Source organism: Oncorhynchus clarkii, unplaced genomic scaffold (assembly GCF_045791955.1).
Source record: "Oncorhynchus clarkii lewisi isolate Uvic-CL-2024 unplaced genomic scaffold, UVic_Ocla_1.0 unplaced_contig_8867_pilon_pilon, whole genome shotgun sequence".
NCBI lineage: Eukaryota > Metazoa > Chordata > Actinopteri > Salmoniformes > Salmonidae > Oncorhynchus > Oncorhynchus clarkii.
In genome coordinates, this window is record NW_027260965.1 from 24,211 (window position 1) to 48,106 (window position 23,896).

The 23,896-nt window shown below is 41.6% G+C and overlaps 1 protein-coding gene across 2 annotated transcripts; it reads right to left on the reverse strand.

Annotated features, from left to right (window-relative positions):
• Positions 1 to 559: 559 nt before the first annotated feature.
• LOC139402704 (cystathionine beta-synthase-like) lies at positions 560 to 23,560 on the reverse strand. 2 transcript variants are annotated; one of them, XM_071146602.1, is made up of 15 exons: positions 23,420 to 23,560; positions 11,538 to 11,840; positions 10,709 to 10,815; positions 9,844 to 9,978; positions 9,520 to 9,599; positions 9,190 to 9,394; positions 8,603 to 8,694; positions 7,846 to 7,971; positions 7,644 to 7,728; positions 7,268 to 7,373; positions 5,938 to 6,015; positions 4,279 to 4,413; positions 3,733 to 3,897; positions 3,125 to 3,153; positions 560 to 919 (listed from the first exon to the last, which is right to left on the reverse strand). In XM_071146602.1, the coding sequence occupies exons 2-15, from the start codon at positions 11,831 to 11,833 to the stop codon at positions 792 to 794; spliced, it is 1,767 nt and encodes a 588-aa protein (XP_071002703.1). In that variant the 5' UTR covers positions 11,834 to 11,840; positions 23,420 to 23,560; the 3' UTR covers positions 560 to 791. The 2 variants fall into 2 exon arrangements, with proteins under 2 accessions (XP_071002703.1, XP_071002702.1); XM_071146601.1 differs by lacking the exons at positions 560 to 919; positions 3,125 to 3,153 and having other exon boundaries at positions 3,714 to 3,897.
• Positions 23,561 to 23,896: the final 336 nt, after the last annotated feature.

The window sequence follows — 23,896 nt, forward strand, 5'->3', positions numbered from 1 at the left end:
AATACAATCACAGTAAAATACTTATTTGTTACCCAGAAATGATTTGATATCCAGATAAAAACAGCTGCATTGAACCTTTAAAAAACACATCAACATACAGGTCTGTTTCCCAAACCTGTTGTAATTGTGCAGGGTTGTGTCATTATGCATAGCGTTGAAATGCGTTGATTGATGTTTTCACAATTAAAACCATATTTTTTTTCAGTAAAAGATTGGTTTCACAATTATTGGTTCAGTACATGGGAAGGGGTACAGTCTGATCATTTAAATACCCATTACAAAGCAACATGGGAATTCCCTCTGTAGGCAGTGTCTACATTCTATGATCAAGATCGCAAAATATAGCAAAGATTTAAGACTTTCATATGAATGCATTGCGCTTGCAACGCTAGGGTTGTGGGTTGGATTCCCACGGGGGACCAGTTGGGGGGATACAGTATGAAAATGGGTTGTGGGTTGGATTCCCACGGGGGACCAGTTGGGGGGATACAGTATGAAAATGTGGATTCCCACGGGGGACCAGTTGGGGGGGAACAGTATGAAAATGTATGTCCTCACTATCTGTAGGTCGCTCTGGATAAGAGCATCTGCTAAATGACTCACATGTCATATGAGAAAGCAGCAACAACAGTTTGTCCACCAATCAAGTTCATACGACCTCATATTCTTTATATTGTCGTTAATATCACAGTGTGTTTGTGTATGGCTGTGGGTGTAATTAACGTGTTCCACGTGTGTGTGTGTACACAAGGTGTTTGTGCACACATGACCCAGCCGTCACGGGGACACGGTCACAGGTCACTGCACTCAGAGAAGGACCTCTCCCTCTTCTCCCTGGCCGTGACAAAGTTGAGCAGGTCGATGGCCGTCACCACACCAAACACCATCTGCTTCAGGCTGGGGGAGCCATCCGTCAAGTCTGAAAGTAGGAGAGAGGGAAGGATAGAGAGGGTGGCATTAGCTCCCTCTTACAGCCATCATTGGACGAGGGGAGGGTGGGGTTATGGTTGGTTGCAGGCCCAAATCAATGTTGGGACCAAACAACTGAGGACTTTGAGACTGGCACATACAGTGCATTTGTAAAGTACTCAGACCCCTTGACTTGTCCCACATTTTGTTACGATACAGCCTTACTCTAAAATGTATTAAATAGTTTTATCCCGCCTCATCAATCTACACACAATGCCCCCTAATGACATCACAATGCCCCATAATGACAAAGCAAAAAGAGTGCAAAAAATGTTTGCTAAGAAAATTTATTCTTTGAAATCACATTTGCATAAATATTCAGAGCCTTTACTCAGTACTTTGTTGAAGCACCTTTGGCAGCGATTACAGCCTTGAGTCTTCTTGGGTATGACGCTACAAGCTTGGCACACCTGTATTTGGGGTGTTTCTCCCATTCTTCTCTACAGATCATCTCAAGCTCTGTCAGGTTGGATGGGGAGCATCACTGCACAGCTATTTTCAGGTTTCTCCAGAGATGTTCAATCAGGTTCAAGTCCGGGCTCTGGCTGGGCCACTTGAGGACATTCAGAAACTTGTCCCGAAGCCACTCCTGCGTTGTCTTGGCTGTGTGCTTAGGGTCGTTGTCCTGTTGGAAGGTGAACCTTCGCCCCAGTCCGAGGTCCTGAATGCTCTGGAGCAGGTTTTCATCAAGGATCTCTGTACCTTTCCCTCGATCCCAGTCCTCAAAAACATCCCCACAGCATGATGCTGCCACCACCATGCTTCACCTTAGGGATGCTGCCAGGTTTCCTCCAGACGTGACACTTGGCATTCAGGCCAAAGAGTTCAACCTTGGTTTCATCAGACCAGAGAATTTTGTTTAGATGCCTTTTGGCAAACTCCAAGCGGGCTGTCACGTGCCTTTTACTGAAGAGTGGCTTCCGTCTGGCCACTCTACCATAAAGGCCTGATTGATGGAGGGCTGCAGAGATGGTTGTCCTGGAAGGTTCTCCCATTTCCACAGAGGAACTATGGAGCTCTGTCAGAGTGACCATTGGGTTCTTGGTTATCTCCCTGGCAAGACTCAGTTTAGCCGTGCGGCCAGCTCTAGTTAGAGTCTTGGTGGTTCCAAACGTCTTCCATTTAAGAATGATGCAGACATTTTTTGGTCGCCTTACCCAGACCTGTGCCTTGACACAATCCTGTCTGAGTTCTACGGACAATTCCTTCGACCTCATGGCTTGGTTTTTGCTCTGACGTGCACTGTCAATTCTGGCACCTTACGTAGAGACAGGTGTGTGTCATTTCCAAATCATGTGGACTCCAATCAAGTTGTAGAACATCTCAAGGATGATCAATGGAAACAGCAAGGACCTGAGCTCAATTTCGAGTCTCATAGCAAAAATTCGTAATACTTACGTAAATAAGGTATGTTTTTGTTTGTTATAAATTCGTAATACTTACGTAAATAAGGTATGTTTTTGTTTGTTATAAATGTGGAATACTTACGTAAATAAGGTATGTTTTTGTTTGTTATAAATGTGGAATACTTACGTAAATAAGGTATGTTTTTGTTTGTTATAAATGTGGAATACTTACGTAAATAAGGTATGTTTTTGTTTGTTATAAATGTGGAATACTTACGTAAATAAGGTATGTTTTTGTTTGTTATAAATGTGGAATACTTACGTACATAAGGTATGTTTTTGTTTGTTATAAATGTGGAATACTTACGTAAATAAGGTATGTTTTTGTTTGTTATAAATGTGGAATACTTACGTAAATAAGGTATGTTTTTGTTTGTTATAAATGTGGAATACTTACGTAAATAAGGTATGTTTTTGTTTGTTATAAATGTGGTAAAATTTCTTGAAACCAGTTTTCAGTTTGTCATTATGAGATAGTGTGTAGATTGATGAGACTTTGTTTATTTATTTAATCCATTTTAGAATAAGGTTGTAACGTAACAAAATGTGGAAAAAGTCAAGAGGTCTGAATACTTTCCAAATGCGCTGTATACCAGTCACATGCACACAGCAGACATTAAACCAGACTGGTTTAAATGGGTTCAGACCAGCCACCTTACCACCTTGTTACTGCCCTCAGAAAAAGGTCAACGAACCTTCACTCCTCTTATCGCAACATGTTCACCATTATAGCAGGCAGAAAGTCTTACATTGGATCTGTTCGTGTACCACCATGGGTCTCCAAAAGCTTCCCCAGGGTCAGACGGATCTGAGAATAGGATGAGACGTGAGGATCAGACGGATCTGAGAATAGGATGAGACGTCTTCAGACGGATCTGAGAATAGGATGAGACGTGAGGTTATCAGTCAGACGGATCTGAGAATAGGATGAGACGTGAGGTTATCAGTCAGACGGATCTGAGAATAGGATGAGACGTGAGGTTATCAGTCAGACGGATCTGAGAATAGGATGAGACGTGAGGTTATCAGTCAGACAGATCTGAGAATAGGATGAGACGTGAGGTTATCAGTCAGACGGATCTGAGAATAGGATGAGACGTGAGGTTATCAGTCAGACGGATCTGAGAATAGGATGAGACGTGAGGTTATCAGTCAGACGGATCTGAGAATAGGATGAGACGTGAGGTTATCAGTCAAACGGATCTGAGAATAGGATGAGACGTGAGGTTATCAGTCAGACGGATCTGAGAATAGGATGAGACGTGAGGTTATCAGTCAGACGTAAGATAGAGAGGACCGTTTCATTATATAAACAAACATGGGTGATTTCAGTGTGTGTGAGACCTATTTGCACTACTTACAGAAAAAGTGTGCCTGCAAACACGTGTGTGTGTGTGTGTGTGTGAGACTGACCTGTTTGAACTGGGTGTAGATCACCTTGTTGACTGGGTCTGAGGGTTTGATCTTCCCAGCCAGCACAGAGGCCAGCATGTTCCCCAAAGTAACCATTCCTAGGACCAGCCTACACTCACACACACAGTTATTTTAGCAGCAGAACAACACTAACCCATGGATAATGTCACCAGAACAGTTGAATGACTTGAATCAGATGGTCAGTGTCCACAGGTGGAACATGGGTCTACAACATTTACAAATCAACAATACTAATGAATTTAATTCCAGGGTTATTTCAATGGAAGATATCTTCAGATTCTCTACAACCATTTAATTTCTTCACCGTGAACTAGTAAGCGACACAAAGATAATGGACATGTCCAAAATGGCACCCTATTCCCTACATGGTCAACATTAGTGCCCTCTGAAGGGAATAGGGTGCCATTTGGGAAACGTCCTCTGGTTAATGAAAGAGGCAGGAGATGAGACAGTGGAGGAGGACACCCACCCAGCCTCGTCCACTACAGGGGCCTGGTCAAAGCCGTTCTCCTTCAGGATCTTGATGGTCTTCTGACAGCTGACCGTGGGCAGGACGGTCAGAGGGGCAGAGAGGTTCAACCCCTGCAGCTTCAGGTTCCACCACCTGGGGAGGGAGGGAGAGAGCGAGAGAGAGAGAGACAGAGAGAGAGAGACAGAGAGACAGAGAGAGACAGAGGAGAGAGAGACAGAGAGAGACAGAGAGAGAGAGAGACAGAGAGAGACAGAGAAGAGACAACCAATTAAATAAATAAAAACAAAAGACAACCTTTAAAAGGCATAATACACAGAAATCACCCCACAATTGCCTGGTTGCTAAAACTCTACAATTTACACCTGATATCAGTTTGTGACAAAACAAGCAATGTGTAAAAATCATTGTACCATCTAAACCGCTGTGAAACATATTTTCAATTAACTAAATATATAGAATTTAACTGTTTAAACCTGGTGTACCAAACCGAAAGTCAAAAGACGCAAAACTACACTTAAGGACAGGAAGCACAGAAATAGCACATAGAACAGATCTACTACTTCTTAGACTTGCTTCCAATTAGAATGACAGATCTATAACTCACATTTCTATGTGAGTTTGGTCAGGTCGCCCATAGAGCTTCATATTGCACCTTTAAGAGAAAACTACAAACAAATAGACAATGAAGCACTAGATGAAGACATGCTCAGACACAGACCCACTCGGGTTTATTCAGAGACACAGACCCACCAGGGTTTAAATCAGAGACACAGACCCACCCGGGCTTATTCAGAGACACAGACCCACCCGGGCTTATTCAGAGACACAGACCCACCCGGGCTTATTCAGAGACACAGACCCACCAGGGTTTATTCAGACACACAGACCCACCAGGGTTTATTCAGAGACACAGACCCACCCGGGCTTATTCAGAGACACAGACCCACCCGGGCTTATTCAGAGACACAGACCCACCCGGGTTTATTCAGAGACACAGACCCACCAGGATTTATTCAGAGACACAGACCCACCCGGGTTTATTCAGAGACACAGACCGACCCGGGTTTATTCAGAGACACAGACCCACCCGGGTTTATTCAGAGACACAGACCCACCCGGGTTTATTCAGAGACACAGACCCACCAGGGTTTGTTCAGAGACACAGACCCACCAGGGTTTGTTCAGAGACACAGACCCACCAGGGTTTGCTCAGAGACACAGACCCACCAGGGTTTGCTCAGAGACACAGACCCACCAGGGTTTATTCAGAGACACAGACCCACCAGGGTTTATTCAGAGACACAGACCCACCAGGGTTTGTTTGAGACACAGACCCACAGACCCACCAGGGTTTATTCAGAGACACAGACCCAGGGGGGGTTTGTTCAGACCTACCAGGGTTTGTTCAGAGACACAGACCCAGGGGGGTTTGTTCAGACCTACCAGGGTTTGTTCAGAGACACAGACCCAGGGGGGGGGGGTTTGTTCAGACCCACCAGGGTTTGTTCAGAGACACAGACCCACCAGGGTTTATTCAGAGGCACAGACCCACCAGGGTTTATTCAGAGACACAGACCCAGCGGGGTTTGTTCAGAGACACAGACCCACCAGGGTTTATTCAGAGACACAGACCAAGCAGGGTTTGTTCAGACCTACCAGGGTTTGTTTACCATGATGTCTGACTCCTTCAGGAAGCCTTTCTGGAACATCCACTTGTCACTCAGGAACTTGGTCCTGAAAAAAAGAGAAGAGTCGTTGTTGGTTACTTCATCCACTAGGAACAGCTGTTAATGGTTCAGATTAAAGAGAAGGGTTGTTAGTTACTTCATCCACTAGGAACAGCTGTTAAAGGTTCAGATTAAAGAGAAGGGTTGTTAGTTACTTCATCCACTAGGAACAGCTGTTAAAGGTTCAGATTAAAGAGAAGGGTTGTGAGTTACTTCATCCACTAGGAACAGCTGTTAGGAACAGCTGTTAATGGTTCAGATTAAAGAGAAGGGTTGTTAGTTACTTCATCCACTAGGAACAGCTGTTAAAGGTTCAGATTAAAGAGAAGGGTTGTTAGTTACTTCATCCACTAGGAACAGCTGTTAATGGTTCAGATTAAAGAGAAGGGTTGTTAGTTACTTCATCCACTAGGAACAGCTGTTAAAGGTTCAGATTAAAGAGAAGGGTTGTTAGTTACTTCATCCACTAGGAACAGCTGTTAATGGTTCAGATTAAAGAGAAGGGTTGTTAGTTACTTCATCCACTAGGAACAGCTGTTAAAGGTTCAGATTAAAGAGAAGGGTTGTTAGTTACTTCATCCACTAGGAACAGCTGTTAAAGGTTCAGATTAAAGAGAAGGGTTGTTAGTTACTTCATCCACTAGGAACAGCTGTTAAAGGGTCGTTAGTTACTTCATCCACTAGGAACAGCTGTTAATGGTTCAGATTAAAGAGAAGGGTTGTTAGTTACTTCATCCACTAGGAACAGCTGTTAAAGGTTCAGATTAAAGAGAAGGGTAGTTAGTTACTTCATCCACTAGGAACAGCTGTTAATGGTTCAGGGCGTTAGTTACTTCATTAGGAACAGCTGTTAATGGTTCAGATTAAAGAGAAGGGTTGTTAGTTACTTCATCCACTAGGAACAGCTGTTAAAGGTTCAGATTAAAGAGAAGGGTTGTTAGTTACTTCATCCACTAGGAACAGCTGTTAAAGGTTCAGATTAAAGAGAAGGGTCGTTAGTTACTTCATCCACTAGGAACAGCTGTTAATGGTTCAGATTAAAGAGAAGGGTTGTTAGTTACTTCATCCACTAGGAACAGCTGTTAAAAGGTTCAGATTAAAGAGGGGATCATGAATCAGTGATTCCCAAGAGGCAATATTCAGACATGGCCACAAGGGGTCAGGCTAAGCTAAACGCTGACAGATCATTAGATTTACTATAGGACTACAGTATATTATAGTCATAATATAACAGTATATTCTAGTCCCTGGTTCCTCACATGTAGTTGCGGATGGAGTCTGGCAGGATGACCACACACCGCTGGCCCTCCTTCAGGTCCTTGGCCACCCTCACCGCCGCTGCCATGGCCGTGCCCGAGCTGCCACCTGGCACAGGGGACAAGAGACGGGCACACTGGTTGGCATGACGACCCGTGGCCAGGTCAACCCACAAATCAGAACATGACATAGGTGGCGTCCCAGGTGGTCTTTATTGAAGTGGGAATGTGCAGATATCCCAGTCCCTGGAGAAGTACTGAATGTCTCAGGAACCACCTTCATTTGATGTGCAATACGGATGACCTGCAACACGGCCACAGAGTCACCACTGGTGACAGTGAGATGAATGACAGAGAAACAGAACGGTGACAAACGTACCACACAGCAAGCCCTCATCTCTGACCAGCATACGGGACATGTTGAAGGACTCCTCATCGTTGGACTTGTACCAGCTATCCACCACCTACAGGTAGATACACCCTGGTGAGGTAGTGTGTGTGTGTGTGTGTTTATGTGTGTGTGTGTTTGTGTGTGTGTGTGTGTGTGTTTAAGTGTGTGTGTGTGTGTCCATCTGACTCACTGATCGGTCCAGTACAGTGGGGATGAAGTCGTATCCGATGCCCTCCACCTCGTACTGGGTCTTGTCTGTCTTGTTCAGCTCCTCTGGTTCAGCCAGGATGGAGCCTTCAGGGTCCACACCGATGATCTGACCACACACACAGACAGAACCACATCAGACCAGACAGCACCACACCAGACAGAACCACACCGAATCACACAAGATCAGACAGAACCACACCAGACCAGACAGAACCACACCGAATCACACAAGATCACACAGAACCACAACCGGCGCAGACAGAAACACACCAGACCAGACAGAACCACACCAGACAGAACCACACCAGACCAGACAGAACCACACCAGACAAGACCAGACAGAACCACACCACCCACACAGAACCACAACCGGCGCAGACAGAAACACACCAGACCAGACAGAACCACACCAGACAGAACCACACCAGACCAGACAGAACCACACCAGACAAGACCAGACAGAACCACACCACACAGAACCACAACAGACTGAACCACACCACGTCAGACACAAGTTAACACCCAGTAAGGACGGCCATAGCCTGTGATCAGAACCAGAACCGTTTCTATTCCGTCATGTTGAAGTAGTGGATGTGAAGATCCAAGTTGAGACTGATTCTATTTGTATGGATCTTTCCATACTTGAATAGCAATTTCAATTGAACTGTCCACAACCCTAGTCAGAAGCCACCTGGGGATGGGAATTGATTCCAGGTGGACACCCAGAGTTCACTCACCTGGATGTTTGGGCACCTCTCCTTCAGTTTGCGGGCAATGCCAGTGATGGTGCCGCCTGTGCCAGCGCCTGCCACCAGCATGTCCACTTTCCCTGCCAGGTCACAGACGTGGAGGGTGTCAGGTTAGCTCATACAGATCATGAACAGTGTCTCTATGAGGGCTACAAGCCCACACAACTGCTCAGACAATGCTTTGCTGTTGACCAAAACCACGAGTTAAACCTTATTCAAACACACACGCTTGTATAACAGTGATTCTCAGCTAGTGGATGACGACGAGGTTTTGAATGGGTAGCGGGTGTCTGAGTAATAATACAAAAATAAGTGTTTTTGTTATATATATTTTATTATTACTTATTCTATGAAAAAAATACTCCAGTCTGAAACTAAACCAGGTAGAAAGTGTATAGAAATTATGAATTTACATTTCTAAATAACTTAATCTCTGAACAAATGTTCTTCAATCACAGTATTTTGAGAGAGAGAGAGAGAGAGAGAGAGAGAATACCAGCAAGACAAGAGAGAAGGAAAGAGAGAACAAGAGAGGGAGGAATAGAGGGAGGGAGCCGAGAGGAAGTCTGTCTCACCATCACACTGCTCCAGTATCTCCTCTGCTGTGGTGTCATAGTGGGCCAGGGGGTTACTAGGGTTACGGTACTGGTCCAGGATGTGAGAGTTGGGGATCTCGTTCTTCAGGCGCCAAGCCACGCCCACGTGAGACTCTGGTGAATCGAAACGAGCGCTGGTGGGAGTACGGACGATCTCTGCGCCCAGGGCTCTCAAAACATCCACCTGGGTGCATGCAGACACACAGACAGGCAGCGTTTTCATGATCATTTGTGCAGACTTCACAATCAAAGAGGTCCTGTCAAATTCCCAGAGGGGAGATTGAAGAGGCAGGCGTACAGCAGTCCTACCTTCTCCATGCTCATCTTCTCAGGCATGACAATGATACAGCGGTAACCCTTCACAGCTGCAGCCAGAGCCAGACCGATACCTGTCACACACACACACACAGGGACACACACACACGGACACACACACACACAGGGATACACACGGACACATACACACACACACACACACACACAGGGACACACACGGACACACAGGGATACACACGGACACACACACACACACGGACACATGGGATACACACGGACACACACACACACACAATTCAGTGAATCTACCACTAGTGAGACACATTCCTATTCATTTACTGAGACACACACAGTTACCTGTATTGCCTGAGGTGGGCTCTATGATGGTGTCTCCTGGTTTCAGATGTCCTGCCCTCTCTGCATCCTCCACCATACGCAGACTGATCCTATCCTTCACACTGCCGCCCGCGTTGAAGTACTCACACTTGGCCACTGCACAGAGACAAAACAGAACGGTACACACTGGATCACACACACAGATTCAAATGTTTTTAATTCTGAATGTCTGAAAACATCTGATAATGTAACCAGACCTGGGTCAAACATGTTCATCTCATTTAGTTTAGAGTTTGCACTTTTGTAGCTATTCCATTGGTTCCATTGTACCATAAAATGTATGGATCACAAGTGGGGTCATTTTCTGTGCAAAAGTCCTAAGCCAACAATATAATTAAACTGTTATATTCGATACAATATAACTGTCAATAAATCCCAAATGGGATTATGGAGTCAAGCATAAAGAAATCTACAAAGAAGTCAGCTGAACACAGACGCCCCAAAGTAAATCCAAATTCACACGACTTCTTAAGCCAACCAATGAAAAAGGTTTTTGACTGAGACATGGAGGGAAGACAGCCTTGAATACTGCCTGAACAGTATTCTCAGGACTATGTCTGCCTCAACAGAAAGAGACGTGGAGGGGGAAGACAGCCTTGAATACTGTCTGAACAGTATTCTCAGGACTATGTCTGACTGGCAGATAATGCAAGATTCAGGGATAGGTTTTATCATGGAGGCACAAATAAATTGGTAACTCTCCGTGAGAAAAGTGCACAAACAAGGCTGAAACATTGAGTGGGAAACATTTGCACCCATGTAGCAAGTTAAGGTTCAACCATTCATCTCAAAAGGGTTCTGAGAAAAGACTCCCTGATAAACTCACAGACTTCACACTTGAGGCCGAAGGTCTTGGGGATCTTGTTCATGCGCACCAGCGGGGTGTCACCGATCCTCCGGAGGATGTTGGTGAGGATTTTAGGAGCTTTGGTCCTGGAAGAGGGGAGTTTATGATGTCACTGACTAACTCGACATTGATGAATGATCAACGCTCATACCACATTGACATGAATCTGACTAAAAGATGGATAATGGAATAAAGTGGAAATGAGTAGAGGAGGAGACAGATGGAAGGAATAACATAAAAGGTTACTGTTGAGGGTTACCTGTCTTACTGTTGAGGGTCACCAGTCTTACTGTTGAGGGTTACCAGTCTTACCGTTGAGGGTTACCAGTCTTACCGTTGAGGGTTACCAGTGTTACCGTTGAGGGTTACCAGTGTTACCGTTGAGGGTTACCAGTGTTACCGTTGAGGGTTACCAGTGTTACCGTTGAGGGTTACCAGTCTTACTGTTGAGGGTTACCAGTCTTACTGTTGAGGGTTACCAGTCTTACCGTTGAGGGTTACCTGTCTTACTGTTGAGGGTTACCAGTCTTACTGTTGAGGGTTACCAGTCTTACTGTTGAGGGTTACCAGTCTTACTGTTGAGGGTTACCAGTCTTACCGTTGAGGGTTACCAGTCTTACCGTTGAGGGTTACCAGTCTTACCGTTGAGGGTTACCAGTCTTACTATTGAGGGTTACCAGTCTTACTGCTGAGGGTTACCAGTCTTACTGTTGAGGGTTACCAGTCTTACTGTTGAGGGTTACCAGTCTTACTGCTGAGGGTTACCATTGTTACTGTTGAGGGTTACGGTTAGGGTGACCAGTCTTACTGTTGAGGATGGGTGTGGGGGGAGTCAGCGTGGTTGCCCCCCAGTCTCCAGGTGCACCGGCTGGGAAGGTCGGGACGGATCCACTTCCTCTCCCCCACCGCCTGGATGGTTCCAGTCACGTCCTCCACCTCTAGCTTGTCTCTGACGCCCCCCTTGGTTGGGAGTTGTAACAGCCCTTCCTGGACCTTGGAGGATCCGTTGGCGTCCCCATTGCCGTTGGTGACGCGTAGCCTGGCAGCGTGCGGGCACACAGGGCCCAGGACTCTGCTGTCTTTAAGGGAGGGGACCGCAGGCATGTCTCACCTAGGAAGTTAAATGGCACATGGGCTAGTAAATGGCACATAGGCTCTGTCCTGCTCGTAAGCACAGATCTAGGATCATATTCCCCTTACCCCAGTCCTAATTGTAACCGTTAGCTGGACAATAAGTGATCTGACCCTGTATCAGTGGTTTGGGGCTACTTAAGAGTCCAACGTCCAGACAACGTTTCAACACCACCCAGCGGTCTGAGGGACAGGAGCAGCAGAAGGCCTCTTCAGAATATCTGAGGGAATCGAGGAGCTGCTGCTGTTGTCTGTCTCATACTATACACACTGCTGGACAGACTGACGACTTCAAACTAATTACAGTCAGGAAACCATTAAGAACATTCCTGACAAAAATGACACAAAAAAAAATCTAAAACGTTTGACCCCAAGAGGCCCAGTGAGGTGCATATTAACCTGCGCACCTGACACCACCATGCCATGCTGTACGTCCCTCTGAAGAGTGGTACTGGGAGCCCCACAGTTCAGTTACAACTTACTCAGGCAGACGCACTACCTCAACACGTTTGATGTTAAAGTCAGTGAACATCCTCAGGTCAATGAACAAAACAATCACTTAAAATATGTGAAAGGTCAAATGTGAGATTGGCTCCTATACCCGAGTTGCTAGACGTGAGGCGCTACAATTTAAAGAAATGACCCCTGTTCAGAAAGGCTAATCATTAATGGAGGTAATTGTGTGTGTCCAGCTAATTTGTATTGCCTAAAGACCCAGGGTTATAGAAGACAATGTCCTGTCCCTAACAAATTAACAAGACAACGTATTAACAAGACAACGTCCTGTCCCTAACATATTAACACGACAACATACTGTCCCTAACATATTAACAAGACAACATACTGTCCCTAACGTATTAACAAGACAACATACTGTCCCTAACGTATTAACAAGACAACATACTGTCCCTAACGTATTAACAAGACAACATACTGTCCCTAACATATTAACAAGACAACATACTGTCCCTAACATATTAACAAGACAACATACTGTCCCTAACATATTAACAAGACAACATACTGTCCCTAACATATTAACAAGACAACATACTGTCCGTAACGTATTAACAAGACAACATACTGTCCCTAACGTATTAACAAGACAACATACTGTCCCTAACATATTAACAAGACAACATACTGTCCCTAACATATTAACAAGACAACATACTGTCCCTAACATATTAACAAGACAACATACTGTCCCTAACATATTAACAAGACAACATACTGTCCCTAACATATTAACAAGACAACATACTGTCCCTAACATATTAACAAGACAACATACTGTCCCTAACGTATCAACAAGACAACATACTGTCCCTAACGTATCAACAAGACAACATACTGTCCCTAACGTATTAATAAGACAACATACTGTCCCTAACATATTAACAAGACAACATACTGTCCCTAACATATTAACAAGACAACGTATTAACAAGACAACATACTGTCCCTAACATATTAACAAGACAACATATTAACAAGACAACATACTGTCCCTAACATATTAAAAAGACAACATACTGTCCCTAACATATTAACAAGACAACATACTGTCCCTAACATATTAACAAGACAACATACTGTCCCTAACGTATCAACAAGACAACATACTGTCCCTAACGTATCAACAAGACAACATACTGTCCCTAACATATTAACAAGACAACATACTGTCCCTAACGTATTAATAAGACAACATACTGTCCCTAACATATTAACAAGACAACGTATTAACAAGACAACATACTGTCCCTAACGTATTAACAAGACAACATACTGTCCCTAACGTATCAACAAGACAACATACTGTCCCTAACATATTAAAAAGACAACATACTGTCCCTAACATATTAACAAGACAACATACTGTCCCTAACGTATCAACAAGACAACATACTGTCCCTAACGTATCAACAAGACAACATACTGTCCCTAACGTATCAACAAGACAACGTATTAACAAGACAACATACTGTCCCTAGCATATTAACAAGACAACATACTGTCCCTAACATATTAACAAGACAACATACTGTCCCTAACGTATCAACAAGACAACATACTGTCCCTAACATATTAAAAAGACAACATACTGTCCCTAACGTATTAACAAGACAACATACTGTCCCTAACGTATTAACAAGACAACATACTGTCCCTAACATATTAACAAGACAACATACTGTCCCTAACGTATCAACAAGACAACATACTGTCCCTAACGTATTAACAAGACAACATACTGTCCCTAACATATTAACAAGACAACATACTGTCCCTAACATATTAACAAGACAACATACTGTCCCTAACATATTAACAAGACAACATACTGTCCCTAACGTATCAACAAGACAACATACTGTCCCTAACATATTAACAAGACAACATACTGTCCCTAACGTATTAACAAGACAACGTATCAACAAGACAACATACTGTCCCTAACGTATCAACAAGACAACATACTGTCCCTAACGTATTAACAAGACAACATACTGTCCCTAACGTATCAACAAGACAACGTATTAACAAGACAACATACTGTCCCTAACGTATCAACAAGACAACATACTGTCCCTAACATATTAACAAGACAACATACTGTCCCTAACGTATTAACAAGACAACATACTGTCCCTAACATATTAACAAGACAACATACTGTCCCTAACATATTAACAAGACAACATACTGTCCCTAACGTATTAACAAGACAACGTATCAACAAGACAACATACTGTCCCTAACGTATTAACAAGACAACATACTGTCCCTAACGTATCAACAAGACAACACTGTCCCTAACATATTAACAAGACAACATACTGTCCCTAACATATTAACAAGACAACATACTGTCCCTAACGTATTAACAAGACAACATACTGTCCCTAACATATTAACAAGACAACATACTGTCCCTAACGTATCAACAAGACAACATCCTGTCCCTAACGTATTAACAAGACAACATACTGTCCCTAACGTATTAACAAGACAACATACTGTCCCTAACATATTAACAAGACAACATACTGTCCCTAACATATTAACAAGACAGCATACTGTCCCTAACGTATCAACAAGACAACGTATTAACAAGACAACATACTGTCCCTAACGTATTAACAAGACAACGTATTAACAAGACAACATCCTGTCCCTAACGTATTAACAAGACAACGTATCAACAAGACAACATCCTGTCCCTAACGTATTAACAAGACAACATACTGTCCCTAACGTATTAACAAGACAACATACTGTCCCTAACGTATTAACAAGACAACATACTGTCCCTAACATATTAACAAGACAACATACTGTCCCTAACATATTAACAAGACAACATACTGTCCCTAACGTATCAACAAGACAACGTATTAACAAGACAACATACTGTCCCTAACGTATCAACAAGACAACATACTGTCCCTAACGTATTAACAAGACAACATACTGTCCCTAACATATTAACAAGACAACATACTGTCCCTAACATATTAACAAGACAACATACTGTCCCTAACATATTAACAAGACAACATACTGTCCCTAACATATTAACAAGACAACATACTGTCCCTAACGTATTAACAAGACAACGTATCAACAAGACAACATACTGTCCCTAACGTATTAACAAGACAACATACTGTCCCTAACATATTAACAAGACAACATACTGTCCCTAACATATTAACAAGACAGCATACTGTCCCTAACGTATCAACAAGACAACGTATTAACAAGACAACATACTGTCCCTAACATATTAACAAGACAACATACTGTCCCTAACGTATTAACAAGACAACGTATCAACAAGACAACATACTGTCCCTAACGTATTAACAAGACAACATACTGTCCCTAACATATTAACAAGACAACATACTGTCCCTAACATATTAACAAGACAACATACTGTCCCTAACGTATTAACAAGACAACATACTGTCCCTAACATATTAACAAGACAACATACTGTCCCTAACATATTAACAAGACAACATACTGTCCCTAACGTATCAACAAGACAACGTATTAACAAGACAACATACTGTCCCTAACGTATCAACAAGACAACATACTGTCCCTAACATATTAACAAGACAACATACTGTCCCTAACGTATTAACAAGACAACGTATTAACAAGACAACATACTGTCCCTAACGTATTAACAAGACAACATACTGTCCCTAACGTATCAACAAGACAACATCCTGTCCCTAACGTATTAACAAGACAACATACTGTCCCTAACATATTAACAAGACAACATACTGTCCCTAACATATTAACAAGACAACATACTGTCCCTAACGTATCAACAAGACAACATACTGTCCCTAACGTATTAACAAGACAACATACTGTCCCTAACGTATTAACAAGACAACATACTGTCCCTAACATATTAACAAGACAACATACTGTCCCTAACATATTAACAAGACAACATACTGTCCCTAACATATTAACAAGACAACATACTGTCCCTAACATATTAACAAGACAACGTACTGTCCCTAACGTATCAACAAGACAACATACTGTCCCTAACGTATCAACAAGACAACATACTGTCCCTAACATATTAACAAGACAACATACTGTCCCTAACATATTAACAAGACAACGTATTAACAAGACAACGTATTAACAAGACAACATACTGTCCCTAACGTATTAACAAGACAACGTACTGTCCCTAACGTATCAACAAGACAACATACTGTCCCTAACATATTAACAAGACAACATACTGTCCCTAACGTATTAACAAGACAACATACTGTCCCTAACATATTAACAAGACAACATACTGTCCCTAACGTATTAACAAGACAACGTATTAACAAGACAACATACTGTCCCTAACGTATTAACAAGACAACATACTGTCCCTAACGTATTAACAAGACAACATACTGTCCCTAACATATTAACAAGACAACATACTGTCCCTAACGTATCAACAAGACAACGTATTAACAAGACAACATACTGTCCCTAACGTATTAACAAGACAACATACTGTCCCTAACGTATTAACAAGACAACATACTGTCCCTAACATATTAACAAGACAACATACTGTCCCTAACGTATCAACAAGACAACATACTGTCCCTAACGTATCAACAAGACAACATACTGTCCCTAACGTATCAACAAGACAACGTATTAACAAGACAACATACTGTCCCTAGCATATTAACAAGACAACATACTGTCCCTAACATATTAACAAGACAACATACTGTCCCTAACGTATCAACAAGACAACATACTGTCCCTAACGTATTAACAAGACAACATACTGTCCCTAACATATTAACAAGACAACATACTGTCCCTAACGTATCAACAAGACAACATACTGTCCCTAACGTATTAACAAGACAACGTATTAACAAGACAACATACTGTCCCTAACGTATCAACAAGACAACATACTGTCCCTAACGTATTAACAAGACAACATACTGTCCCTAACATATTAACAAGACAACATACTGTCCCTAACGTATCAACAAGACAACATACTGTCCCTAACGTATCAACAAGACAACATACTGTCCCTAACATATTAACAAGACAACGTATTAACAAGACAACATACTGTCCCTAACGTATTAACAAGACAACATACTGTCCCTAACGTATTAACAAGACAACATACTGTCCCTAACGTATCAACAAGACAACATACTGTCCCTAACGTATCAACAAGACAACATACTGTCCCTAACATATTAACAAGACAACATACTGTCCCTAACGTATTAACAAGACAACATACTGTCCCTAACGTATTAACAAGACAACATACTGTCCCTAACATATTAACAAGACAACATACTGTCCCTAACGTATTAACAAGACAACATACTGTCCCTAACGTATTAACAAGACAACATACTGTCCCTAACGTATTAACAAGACAACATACTGTCCCTAACATATTAACAAGACAACATACTGTCCCTAACGTATTAACAAGACAACATACTGTCCCTAACGTATTAACAAGACAACATACTGTCCCTAACATATTAACAAGACAACATACTGTCCCTAACGTATTAACAAGACAACATACTGTCCCTAACATATTAACAAGACAACGTATTAACAAGACAACATACTGTCCCTAACGTATCAACAAGACAACATACTGTCCCTAACGTATTAACAAGACAACATACTGTCCCTAACATATTAACAAGACAACATACTGTCCCTAACATATTAACAAGACAGCATACTGTCCCTAACGTATCAACAAGACAACGTATTAACAAGACAACATACTGTCCCTAACATATTAACAAGACAACATACTGTCCCTAACGTATTAACAAGACAACGTATCAACAAGACAACATACTGTCCCTAACGTATTAACAAGACAACATACTGTCCCTAACATATTAACAAGACAACATACTGTCCCTAACATATTAACAAGACAACATACTGTCCCTAACGTATTAACAAGACAACATACTGTCCCTAACATATTAACAAGACAACATACTGTCCCTAACATATTAACAAGACAACATACTGTCCCTAACGTATCAACAAGACAACGTATTAACAAGACAACATACTGTCCCTAACGTATCAACAAGACAACATACTGTCCCTAACATATTAACAAGACAACATACTGTCCCTAACGTATTAACAAGACAACGTATTAACAAGACAACATACTGTCCCTAACGTATTAACAAGACAACATACTGTCCCTAACGTATCAACAAGACAACATCCTGTCCCTAACGTATTAACAAGACAACATACTGTCCCTAACATATTAACAAGACAACATACTGTCCCTAACATATTAACAAGACAACATACTGTCCCTAACGTATCAACAAGACAACATACTGTCCCTAACGTATTAACAAGACAACATACTGTCCCTAACGTATTAACAAGACAACATACTGTCCCTAACATATTAACAAGACAACATACTGTCCCTAACATATTAACAAGACAACATACTGTCCCTAACATATTAACAAGACAACATACTGTCCCTAACATATTAACAAGACAACGTACTGTCCCTAACGTATCAACAAGACAACATACTGTCCCTAACGTATCAACAAGACAACATACTGTCCCTAACATATTAACAAGACAACATACTGTCCCTAACATATTAACAAGACAACGTATTAACAAGACAACGTATTAACAAGACAACATACTGTCCCTAACGTATTAACAAGACAACGTACTGTCCCTAACGTATCAACAAGACAACATACTGTCCCTAACATATTAACAAGACAACATACTGTCCCTAACGTATTAACAAGACAACATACTGTCCCTAACATATTAACAAGACAACATACTGTCCCTAACGTATTAACAAGACAACGTATTAACAAGACAACATACTGTCCCTAACGTATTAACAAGACAACATACTGTCCCTAACGTATTAACAAGACAACATACTGTCCCTAACATATTAACAAGACAACATACTGTCCCTAACGTATCAACAAGACAACGTATTAACAAGACAACATACTGTCCCTAACGTATTAACAAGACAACATACTGTCCCTAACGTATTAACAAGACAACATACTGTCCCTAACATATTAACAAGACAACATACTGTCCCTAACGTATCAACAAGACAACATACTGTCCCTAACGTATCAACAAGACAACATACTGTCCCTAACGTATCAACAAGACAACGTATTAACAAGACAACATACTGTCCCTAGCATATTAACAAGACAACATACTGTCCCTAACATATTAACAAGACAACATACTGTCCCTAACGTATCAACAAGACAACATACTGTCCCTAACGTATTAACAAGACAACATACTGTCCCTAACATATTAACAAGACAACATACTGTCCCTAACGTATCAACAAGACAACATACTGTCCCTAACGTATTAACAAGACAACGTATTAACAAGACAACATACTGTCCCTAACGTATCAACAAGACAACATACTGTCCCTAACGTATTAACAAGACAACATACTGTCCCTAACATATTAACAAGACAACATACTGTCCCTAACGTATCAACAAGACAACATACTGTCCCTAACGTATCAACAAGACAACATACTGTCCCTAACATATTAACAAGACAACGTATTAACAAGACAACATACTGTCCCTAACGTATTAACAAGACAACATACTGTCCCTAACGTATTAACAAGACAACATACTGTCCCTAACGTATCAACAAGACAACATACTGTCCCTAACGTATCAACAAGACAACATACTGTCCCTAACATATTAACAAGACAACATACTGTCCCTAACGTATTAACAAGACAACATACTGTCCCTAACGTATTAACAAGACAACATACTGTCCCTAACATATTAACAAGACAACATACTGTCCCTAACGTATTAACAAGACAACATACTGTCCCTAACGTATTAACAAGACAACATACTGTCCCTAACGTATTAACAAGACAACATACTGTCCCTAACATATTAACAAGACAACATACTGTCCCTAACGTATTAACAAGACAACATACTGTCCCTAACGTATTAACAAGACAACATACTGTCCCTAACATATTAACAAGACAACATACTGTCCCTAACGTATTAACAAGACAACATACTGTCCCTAACATATTAACAAGACAACGTATTAACAAGACAACATACTGTCCCTAACGTATCAACAAGACAACATACTGTCCCTAACGTATTAACAAGACAACGTATTAACAAGACAACATACTGTCCCTAACGTATTAACAAGACAACATACTGTCCCTAACGTATCAACAAGACAACATACTGTCCCTAGCATATTAACAAGACAACATACTGTCCCTAACGTATTAACAAGACAACATATTAACAAGACAACATACTGTCCCTAACGTATTAACAAGACAACGTATTAACAAGACAACATACTGTCCCTAACGTATTAACAAGACAACATACTGTCCCTAACGTATTAACAAGACAACATACTGTCCCTAGCATATTAACAAGACAACATACTGTCCCTAACATATTAACAAGACAACATACTGTCCCTAACGTATTAACAAGACAACATACTGTCCCTAACGTATTAACAAGACAACATACTGTCCCTAACGTATTAACAAGACAACATACTGTCCCTAACGTATTAACAAGACAACATACTGTCCCTAACATATTAACAAGACAACATACTGTCCCTAACGTATTAACAAGACAACATACTGTCCCTAACGTATTAACAAGACAACATACTGTCCCTAACATATTAACAAGACAACATACTGTCCCTAACATATTAACAAGACAACATACTGTCCCTAACATATTAACAAGACAACATACTGTCCCTAACATATTAACAAGACAACATACTGTCCCTAACATATTAACAAGACAACATACTGTCCCTAACATATTAACAAGACAACATACTGTCCCTAACATATTAACAAGACAACATACTGTCCCTAACATATTAACAAGACAACATACTGTCCCTAACATATTAACAAGACAACATACTGTCCCTAACATATTAACAAGACAACATACTGTCCCTAACGTATTAAAATGGTACTAATTCTTTGGATTCCCAGACAGAGAGTTCAGTCTGTTGTGTTGCTCCTGTCTAATACTAACAGGCAGTGTACACTTCCAAGCAGCTGTTCAAATGGACCTCTTTCTGAACTGCACTGAAGACACAAACCTCGCCTGAGTGGCTTGACACCAAATGACCAGCACACAATAAACCCACCGGAGAGCATTGTGTCCTTAGGAAAACAACGTAGGGTTGGAGACAGAGAGAGACCAAAGGAAACGTTCCCTCCTGAGCCAGCGCATTTCTTAATGGAACTACTACTGCTGGTCATGCTACTGCTGTTACAGCGTCTGTCTAACTACTGCTATGGCAAATATGGGAGCAGAGGTTTGAGTGTTCCTTGGGTAGGTTCATTTGCAATCTGATCCCCCTTGGAGAGGTTCACTGAGTGGCAATGAGGCTGAAATGTTCAGAGGGTTGTGTTACGTCACAGCTGGCCTTGCTTGTGTAACCAAATCAGTTGAGCTGACACCCTCCAGATGCAACCCACCGGTTGTAACAGTTACTACATGAGATAAACTGCCTTTGGAGCTTCTCTCAACAGATATTCTCAATACCTTCTACCACAAAGTATGTTATTTTTAAAATCTCTTTCAGAATTCCCAAAAGTGGAATTAAACGATAGTGTGCGATGATATATAGCCTGGCTAAAAACAAGGGTAAATAACAAAAAGGACAGGATTTACAACCATATAATAATACATATAACTGCCCTACCAAGACAGTGTCCAATAACGCCTGAATAGTTATATTCAGAGCCATGAAGGCCATAGCGGCAGGTAGCCTAGTGGTTAGAGCGTTGGCCTAGTAAACGTAAAGGTTGTAAAAATCGAATCCCCGAGCTGGTGAAAATCTGTCGTTCTGCCCCTGAACAAGGCAGTTAACCCACTGTTCCTAGGCCGCAATTGAAAATAAGAATTCGTTCTTATTAACTGATTTGCTTCGTTAAATAAAGGTAAAATAAAATAGCGGATTAAACACCATGGTGAAGGAAGTTTCTGACGACTCTCTGGAATCGAGCTCTGACTAGATGGGCTCTGCCTCTGAATAGTTATGACAGGCAATGTCTTTTTAGGGCCATACTAGAAACATTTATTTTGTTTAGTCATGGCACAAGAGTGCACTCAACTATGGCAAATTGTGGTGGGCAAAATGAACTAATGGTGCAGCTCAAATTCATTACCTGCAGCCCTCAGTCACCAGAACAGAAAGAGACAAGTGTGATGGAGGATTCACAGGTATAAATTATAACTTCATTTCTCAACACAAAGCGATCTTGTATTCAGGTAACTGATGATAGACAGTAGGACCCAGAAATAGTCCCATATGGTGGGTCAAAGGCAGATGTTTGTGTGTGCCTTTTTGCTAACCCAAACCCGTTTCCTAAATGTACCATCATGTTCCTTTTTATTTCACCTTTATTTAACCAGGTAGGCTAGTTGAGAACAAGTTCTCATTTACAACTGCGACCTGACCAAGATAAAGCAAAGCCGTGCGACACAAACAACACAGAGTTACACATGGAATAAACAAGCGTAGTCAAAAACACAATAACTCCTAACCTACTGTACTACGAAAAGTCAAATCTGACGTTAATTTGACAAACGTTGGATCCTTTCTAGCCATGACCCCATATGGTCGGGGGTTTATGGACCCCGGAAATAAACCCATGTGCTTGTTTAAAACACGAACGGTCATTGTAGTACCCACCTCTTACTATTATTTTGATTGCCATGACTCAGTAGGTAGGTACAGCATAATTACACAACTTTACAAGGACACAGAACCTTATTTCGATGAATGGAACATGGCATCATAAAATACATGTGCATTAAAAAAAAGTTGCACTAACATCATCATGCAAGTGGTCGATCAGTTTCAACTTACCTATGTATCTGATGGTCTGGGAATCTGGAGAGGTAAAGAATCTTCCTCCGGTGATAGAAAGAGACTTAGGTAACAACAGTTGGATAATAAAGATGACCATCAGCGCGAGGAGGTTAGCCAATCGTTGGGGAAGAATGCATGTTTAGGGCGCACTTTGATTGGCTGCAGCAAGGGAGTCTATTTCTGCCCCTCCTCCAATAAGAGATGCAGATTTGGTGAAACAAATAGTACATGGCGAAAACGTATGGAAGTTTACCAGGGATCTATTTATATTAATTTCCAAAAAGTAAAGAACCTTTTCAAATATTAGTTTCAGAAACATCGGAGCCTATACGCAACTCGCGCATCCCAGTGTGCCATTCAATGCGTTAACGTGCCTTTCACGCATGGTTTATGGTCGTAAATGTTTGTTTTTTTTTAGGTCACTATTCTTTGTGAGGACTGTATTTTTCCAACTGTTGATCTTGGTTGTCCAAG